The 8,944-nt window shown below is 50.8% G+C and overlaps 1 protein-coding gene across 1 annotated transcript in view; it reads left to right on the top strand.

Moving 5' to 3' along the window:
• Nucleotides 1–4,702: 4,702 nt before the first annotated feature.
• Nucleotides 4,703–8,944, top strand: part of SHB (SH2 domain containing adaptor protein B) — a 286,723-nt gene continuing 282,481 nt past the window's right edge. Inside the window, exon 1 of the mRNA XM_068234329.1 lies at nucleotides 4,703–6,465. Coding sequence (XP_068090430.1) covers nucleotides 5,776–6,465 — 690 coding nt within the window. The 5' untranslated portion in view covers nucleotides 4,703–5,775. The remainder of the gene's footprint in view (nucleotides 6,466–8,944) is intronic.

Raw genomic sequence — 8,944 nt, 5'->3', positions numbered from 1 at the left:
AAGCCAGAATTATCCATTCCTCCCATCGCTCCACCACGGCGGCTCCCCCCATTCGAATCCCTCCATTGGTTTCCTATCCAGTCCAGAATCAGATTCAAAATACTGTGTCTGGCCTACTAATCTGTTCACAAAACGTGCCCAACCTACATTTCCAATCATACCCAGAGGTACACACCTAGCGGCTCACTCCGCTCCTTCAATGAGCTTTGCCTGACTGCCCCCCACATCGCCCAATCCCATGCATGCCTCCAGGACTTCTCAAGAGTTGTTCCAACAATATGGAACTCCCTACCTCCCCCAATTAGAGTTTCCCCCTCCTTCAACATCTTCAAGAAGGCCCTCAAAACTCACCTTTTCACTCTGGCCCACCCTCCTAACTAGTGCTCTAAACCCGCAGCTGAACTCTGGTCCCCTACCTTTTGTGTCCCTATCTCTCCCTCTAGATTGTAAGCCTTCAGGCAGGGTCCTCCTCCTTATGTCTCCTACCTGTTCATGCACCTCCATTACTGTGCACCCATGCTATGGATCTGAGTGAACTCTTGAGTGAACTTGACTTGCCTAATCTCCATGCTCCCATCCAGTGACTAAGCATTATATCGTACTCATACTGTGCTGCGTGATCTGATTTGCATGCATTCCTGTATTGTCTTAATGCTGTATGTCACCCCTAAATATTGTCTGTAACCTTAAAGGGAACCTAAACTGAGAGGGATATGGATGTTTCCTGTTAAAGGATACCCGAGGTGACATGTGACATGATGAGATAAACATGTGTACGTACAGTGCCAAGCACATAAATAACTAGGCTATGGTCCTTTTTTTCTTTCTCTGCCTGAAAGAGTTAAATATCAGGTACACTGTATGTAAGTGGCTGACTCTTTCCTAGCAGAAAATGGTTTCTAAGAGCAGCAAAGAGATAAAAAGGGTCAATAGTTCATAGATTTTAGCTCTGGAATACTTCAATGGATGTGTCATTGAGCAAAAACAATAAAACAGTTAAAACTTAAAGTAGATTTAAACATAACATAAAAGTGTGGAATATCTTAAAAAGTTATTTTTAGGAGACGGAAGATAGATACAATTGTTAATTTCATTAGTTTTTTTAACAATACCAGTTGCCTGGCAGCCCTGCTGATCTCTTTAGCTGCAGTAGTGGCTGAATCACATTCCTGAAACAAGCATGCAGCTAATCCAGTCTGACTTCAGTCAGAGCACCTGATCTGCATGCATGTTCTTCATGTATTATTTTAAAAGGAAAAATCCATATCCTTCTCAGTTTAGGTTCTCTTGAACTAATGTCCAGGCAGGGGAGGACTGGGACCTTTTGGCCTGGGGGGACAACACAAACTAGAGGCCCGTTTCACGGCATCCCCAGCCCAAAGCCATATCTTTCTTGTGTGCAAATCTTCAAATTGTGATGACTAACAGCCCCAGCCACAGACACACACACACACACACACACACACTATGTACCTGATGCCTAACCCCATTTCTCGGCACAATCTACCTGTCTGTGTCTGATGCCTAACCTTAAAGGAGTTATCAGGCTTTTTTTCTTTTATGAAAATAAGTGCTACTTACCCAGGGCTCGTCCAGCCCCAAGCTCCCAGCATGTCCCTCGCCGCAGCTCTGCAGTCAGCTGTTCGCTGCCTCCCAGCCCCCGGCGATGACGTCAGGCCGACTGCGCCTGTGCGAGCGGCGCTGTCAATCACCGCCACATGGACCAGAGCGTACTGTGCAGACGCAGAACTACTGCGCCTGCGCAGTACACTCCGGTCCACGTGGCGGTGATTGACAGTGCTGCTCGCACAGGCGCAGTACAGGCCGACATCCAGGTCGGACTGGTGAAATCGCCGGGGACTGGGAGGCAACGGCAGCGAATGGCTGACTGCAGAGCTGCGGCGAGGGACATGCTGGGAGCGTGGGGCTGGAGGAAGCCACGGGTAAGTAGCACTTATTTCATTAAAAATGCCTGAAAACTCCTTTAAACAACCCCCCCCCCCCCCCACACACACACACAAACCTACCTACCTGGTGATGCCTAACCCCACTCCCGCCCACCCACCATACAAACTACTTGTCTGACACCTACCCCCCCCCCCCCCCCCCTCCAACTACCTGTTTGACAGTGCCTAACTGCCTGCCTCCCCCCTCCCCTGCCGCCAATCACACCACAAGAAGAAAAAACGTTCCCCCTCAGGCTAGGGTCAGAATGGGGATGATTATCACACACAAAAAAACTCAGAGGGCACTGGCCTGGGCAGAGAATTGAATTTGACAGCAGTAGCAGGCAGGCAGCAAAGTGTGAGTAACTCAGTGACAAGAAGGGAGAAGAAGTACAGAAACAAAATTTATAAAAATCACCTTCTCCTCTGGCGACCTGGACCCGACCTCCTCTATCCTCCTGTCTCCTCAGTCCTACACCTCCTCCTCAGCAGCAAGGAGCTATAGGTGGCATCTCCGACTCCCAGCTCCCCCCCCCCCCCGAGTGTCCGACTCCTCCAGCCAGGACAGCCAGCCACTCGTAGCCGCAGCTCCAGGCCCCCAGCCCCCCCAGCACAGAAAGCTGAAGAGTGATACAGCTCACTCCGACGACACCTCAGGCACAGCAGCACAGGGGAGGACTGTGTCCGATTCCTCCAGCCAGGCCAGCCATACGTAGCCTCAGCTCCAGGCCCCCAGCCCCCCCAGCACAGAAAGCTGAAGAGTGAGACAGCTCACTCCGATGACACCGCAGGCACAGCAGCACGTTGCGGGCGGCAATGGCTCCAGGCGGGGGGCGGAGTCAAGCAGGGTCAACCCACCGGGCCGGAGAGGACCTAAGCTATTTGTGTCCTTGTGCCGCTCACATACACCGCAGGCGCAGCCACGCACAAGGGCACACCACGGCCGGCCGCCTCAGCCCCTTCTCTGATTGGATACTTCAACTTGCCGGGAAATATCACGCGAGGTTGCAAACCTGTCACCTGTGGTATGTCTGCGGCCGCTGCGTATAGCAGCGGCTGGCCCTAATTACTTAAGATTCGGGCGGCCCGGGGGGCAATTGACCCCCGTCCCCCTGGGCCAGTCCTCCCCTGTGTCCAGGGCTGCGTAATATGTTGGCGCTTTATAAATACATATAAATAAAAAAAAATAGATCCTAAGCAAGCATGCAGATAAGATGTTTGACTGAAGTCTGACTGGATAAATTGCATGCTTCTTTCAGGCATACCCCTAGTGACAAGCTGATGAGGGATAGGTAGATAACTGAAAGGCATAAAAGTAACTGAGATCATTAGGTGGATGTGGAGAAGAAGAGCTAATCTTCTGGGGAGCGCGCTCAGCAAAGAGGGGCAGCAGAATAGCCTCAGGATCCTATTGAGGCTTCCCTTTCTTTAGGTGAGTATCTGGTTTTGTGTACCTGAGCTTTGGATTGGGTACACTTTAACCAGTTGATACCAGACTACCTTTACCGGGGGACAGTGCTGGAACGAGGGGACAGAGAAGACAAGGTAGACTCAATAGGAACCTGAGCCTTCCCTCCCCTTAGCCTTTTTTTTTTAATTTACATTTACTTAACCCTGCTTGTAGGATAGAGCCATAATTTGCTTTATTAGGTACAGACTAACCAGCAAGCTCACGGTGACCCAGAACTCATTGGAGTGTGTGAGGGGCTACAATGGCCCTAAAAGCCCCCTTACTAAAATGCTATGGAAAACAAAAGTTTGCTTTCTTAGAACAGAAAGAATTTGTGATAATTCAGGTTGGTGTGAGCTTGAAATGTCTCCCAGTGCATCACTGCTGAATATATGCAAATTAACCATTGTTACCCTTAAAAGGGCTGGTTCAGACGGACGCTTGCGGAGCGTTTACCGCAAGCGTTCGGAACGTCGTGGAATGGGAGCGTTTACACTGAGCTTTTGCACGCTTTTACCCGAACGCGGTGTTCGCGTCCCGATTTTCGTTAGCGTTCGAGCTGCCCCTGGAAGCGACATGTTGCTTCCAGGGAGCGGCCAACCGCGACGGCTAATGTTCCCTTAGGGGGAAAAAAAACGCGACCGCATCGGAACGCGACTGAAGGCTACTGAAAGCCTGAACGCGCAGCCGCCGCACCGCCCACAGACGCGACGCCACGCAGACGTCCGTCTGAACCAGCTCTAAGAAGTCTAAATACACCTCCAGAAGATGTGTTTAGCTTCTACATCTCAAGCTCACTCCAACCTGAATTATTGCAGATTCTTTCTGTTCTAAGAAAGCAAACTTTTGTTTTCCTTTATTAGAAATCTGAGAAAATGGATTCATAAACGGTAGTTACTAGTGGCAGCCAGCGGGGGCAGTGTAAGCACTTCATGTATGGTGTACGTTATAGTGATTTCTGCCTATTTCTGCGTTTAATTTAATATAAATTGTCATCTAAATGTATTTTATAAGACTGAAACAACATTTTGACCCTCAACATCACATAGAATCTGACTTCCTGATGCAAATCTATATTGCGTTCCCTTTGCCATAGAAATATAGAAAGTATATATAAATATACACTTTGCCTATCTAAAAACAATGATAACAGGGCATGATACGCTAGTATGGGTGAGATAAGATTTGAGAGGTGTGTTTTTGTCCTGTGCTGAGGTGAGAGTCCCCGAATAGCCAGTGGAGAGGGGGAGGACCAGCCAGCCTGGGTGTGAGCTGACAGGCAGGGAAGGGAGGAACTACTTCTCCACTGAGCCCTCCCCACATTCTCCGCAAGAGGTGAGCTCTGTTTCAGCGCTCCACAGGAGCTGTCACTACAAAGTCAACCCAGCTCCTAACTCCAGTGACAAGGCAGCCAGTTCCCGTGCTGTGTACGCGCTGCCCGCCGTCTCTGCTGCCACCTCTCACCACACTACTCAACAAGTGACTCAAGTTCCCTCAGCTGCAACTCCTGGTGGCATATCCCTCCTCGCACACACGGCTGCCCAGCCAGGACTCTCATTCACACAGCCGACGCCTCGGAGTGAATGGGAAAGAGAAAGCTGGACGTGACCTGAGGGAGGGTGACTCGGAGCCCACGGCTTGCCATGTACGTGCTGTGCCGCCCGGGTGACTCTCTGTGATACGCGCCTTCTCGAATGGAGGATCTCTATCTACCTGTTTGCCTGAAGTGACTTTGGTTGTGACCAGCAGCGAGTCTGGTGGCAGAGTGCTGCCCATTAGGGGGTGCTTGTGGATCTCAGTCCATTAGGGGGTTGTTTGTTAAACAGAGCCCTTTAAAGGGTTCTTGTGGAGCAGGGCCCATTAGGGGGTGCTTGTGGAGCAGGGCCCATTAGGGGGTGCTTGTGGAGCAGGGCCCATTAGGGGGTGCTTGTGGAGCAGGGCCCATTAGGGGGTGCTTGTGGAGCAGGGCCCATTAGGGGGTGCTTGTGGAGAAGGGCTCATTAGGGGGTGCTTGTGCAGCAGGGCTCAATAGGGGTTGCTTGTGGGGCAAGGGACCATTTGGGGGTGCTTGTGGAGCAGAGCTCATTGAGGGGTACTTGTGGAGCTGAGCACCAGTTTGCAGGAATTGGGAAGTGCTGCCAATTAGGGGGTTGCTTGTGAAGCAGAGTACCAGGCTGCAGGACTTAATAAGTGTTGCCCATTAGGGGGGGAGGGGTGCTTGTAAGCTGAGCCCATTGGGGGGAGCAGAGCACCAGACTGCAGGACTTGGGCAGGAGTTTTGCCCCAGGACTTGGTGAGTGCTGTGTGTGGGGGGAGTGTCGGCGCTCGGGTCGCTCTGTAGCTCACCCCACTACTGTCATTTCACCACCCAGGCTGATCATGGCCAAATGGTTGAACAAATACTTCAGTCTGGGCAACAATAACAACAACAAGACGAAGAGCCCCCCGCAGCCCCCCAGACCGGATTACAAGCGGAACGGCAGCAGCGAGCGCTCCTTCCAGCTGCAGCAGCAGCCGCTGCCGCCGCCGTGCTTCCCCCAGTTCCACCACCACACCTCCCCGCTGCCCGGCCACTGCAGGGAGGAGAGCGACCTCATCAAAGCCTATCGGGCCCAGAAGGAGAGAGACTTCGAGGATCCGTACAGCGGGCCGGGCTCGTCTCTGCGCAAGCTGCGGGCCATGTGTAGCGAGGAGCAGCAGCAGGTGGAGGCTGGCAGGAGGGGCACCAGCAGCAACAGCCTCCTCCAGCAGCAGGAGCCATACCCTGGCTCCAGCACCAACACCACCTCGTCCTCCTCTTCCTCGTCCTCCTCCCCGCACCTGTACCGCAGCAACAGCGAGAGGAGGCCATCGGGGGCCCGTCGGCACCAGCAGCCCCAGCTGCCAGGGGGAACAGAGCTCAAGTACATCGTCTCCCCCAAGCACCGACTCATCAAGATCGACAGCTGCGGCTGGGCTGACACCGGGGGCGGCACGGGGGGCTCCTCTGGCGGCGTCACATGGAGCCCGGCGGTGGTGGCCGGAGGGCTGACCAAGAGCGAGGAGCAGATTAAGGACAAGAAGGAGAAGGTAAGCAGGAGGCTGCTGGCTGCATGTGGCAGGCAGCATGTCACTACTGTATGGTCTCTGTTTATGTTGTGTATGTGATCGCAGGCCATGCATTGCTGGTGGCTGTCACAGGTGTAGCAGTACAACATGCCAGATGTGATGGGCACCAGTGTGCTGGCAGATCTCATTGTGATGGAGCTAACGCTTTCCCTGCCTGGGGGTGTCTGCCCTGTACCTTGTGTGATCTGCCAGTCATCCCCCATCACTGCCCTCCCTGCCTGTGTGCTGCTGCTAGCCCAGCACTGCTGGCTTCTTGTCATAAACACAGGTGGCTCTGGAGAATTCCTACCTGTCTTCTGGTGTCACTCGCTGTGTTTCATGTCAACTGATTAAATCTTTGTTTTTCTCAACACATGGGGGTACGTAAACCAATTGTGTATGACTGGTGTATTCTGCATGACACTCAGACAAATGCAGCCTCCTAATCATTGTCTCTGCAGGAAGCTATACATTATTTTGACATTGGCGGCTGTCACTGACTGTGACACTGCTGGAAAGCCTGGTTTCTCAGTGTGGCATGGTTTAAAGGTCCCTTTATCTTTCTTGTCCAACTGTGCAGTGAACCATGACCTTGTCTCCATAGTACAAACAGGTGGCTGTGCTCTTAAGGCATGTTTCTGCTTATTTGGTTGGGCTATTTTAGGTCAGATTTGCAGTTATTTATTAGGAATACTGACCAAATTGATATATTGTTTTATTTACAGTAATACGTGAAGTACACCTGTCACAAATGTAGCCAATTGAAAACGAGGATTGCATGACCATATATACAGTAAATTATCAGTGAAATCTACAAATGAATCTGAAAAGCACTTCCATAAATGCGTTGTTGAAGTGATATACACATCGGTACAATACTTTACTGCTACATTTCTACTTTTAACTGTTAAGCTTGCCAAGACTTACTATTGTGTTCATGTTTGGTTTGCAGCTGTCAGGGCTCATTGGCACCATGTGCACTACACAGTGTGTGTTTTTGCAAGGATGTTAAAAAGGCCAAAGAACTTGTTTAATATTCACACCAAAACTCTGCACTGCTGTGTAATGTTATTGCACAGCTATACGCATATTGTTATGCCATGCTGTGCAATACTGCTCCATTCATTCAGCATTGCAACAGTTAGTGCATAGCCATTGCGTTTTTCTAGTCTGAACAAGGTAGTAGTAGTAGCAGTAGCAGCAGCAGTAGTTCAAGAACATTGCAAATTAAGATTGTCTATTTAATGTGCTCTTAAAAATCTGGCCCGTGCTAAAGTTCCAGTTCAGTGCCTCCAAATACTGGTTTCTTAGAGTCTACTCAGATTTTGTGATACTCACTGGTAGCTACAGAAAATGCTAAAAGTCTTAGGCTACATTCACAGTGGTGCGTTGCGGAATAACAGACGCTTTGTAACGTGGCTTGCTGCACTGCAATGCGTCACCTATGCAACATGTGGCACCGTTGCGCGCTGCATTACCGCATAACGCATACGTTAACAGTAACAAGGAAGCATACTATTCATTGACAGTATACGATGCAACACGCGGATAACGTGTGGTGCTGATTTTCCTGATCCGTTGCATTTACTTATTTCCTTTTTAAGCAATACCAGTTGCCTGGCTATACTGCTGATTTTCTGCCTCTAATACTTTTAGCCATAGACCCTGATGAACAAGCATGCAGCAGATCAGGTGTTTCTGACATTGTCAGATCTGACAAGATTAGCTGCATGCTTGTTACTGCTGTTATTCAAAAACTACACTGCCCACTGCACTGGTGTGCCAAATAGATCAGCAGGGCTTCCAGGCAACTGGTATTGTTGAAAGGATACCTTAGGAGAAACGGGAGTGGATAGCAGGCATGTATGGTGATCTGTGCTGATGCCCACTGCTCCCCCTGTTCTGCCATGTCCCCCTCCTTACATACCTAAAGCCCCTCCAGCAGCCTCTTCTGGAGTTGGGCTTCACTGTGAAGGTGCTAACCCGGCTTACGCATGTTCCTCAGCACGCGACTGCACCCGGGAGCACTCTGAACATGACTGCATGATTACATCAAGCGCAGAGCGGCCGCGATTGTGCTCTAAGGGACACCCGCAAGCCGGGCTAGCGCCTGCGCAGTGAGGCCCAATTCTGGCGACCTGGCAGAGGCTGCCAGATAAGCTTTAGGCATGTAAGGAAGGGTACACAGGAGAACGGGGGGAGCAGTGGGCATCAGGACAGATCACCATACATGCCGGCTCCCCACGTTTCTCCTAAGGGTTTTGGCTCTGGTATCCTTTAATAGGAAATAAATATAGCAGCCTCCATATTCTTCTCACTACAGTTGTCCTTTAGAGGGATATGACTGTTGCCATATTTAGTTGCCTGACAGTCCTGCTGATCGTTCATGCATCAGTAGTGTCTGAATCACACACCTGAAGCAAGCATGCAGCAAAACCAGTCAAACATCCACACACCTGAA

Source organism: Hyperolius riggenbachi, chromosome 1 (assembly GCF_040937935.1).
Source record: "Hyperolius riggenbachi isolate aHypRig1 chromosome 1, aHypRig1.pri, whole genome shotgun sequence".
Taxonomy (NCBI): Eukaryota; Metazoa; Chordata; class Amphibia; order Anura; family Hyperoliidae; genus Hyperolius; species Hyperolius riggenbachi.
Note: the sequence above shows the minus strand (reverse complement) of the source record. Positions and strands in the feature narration are given on the sequence as shown.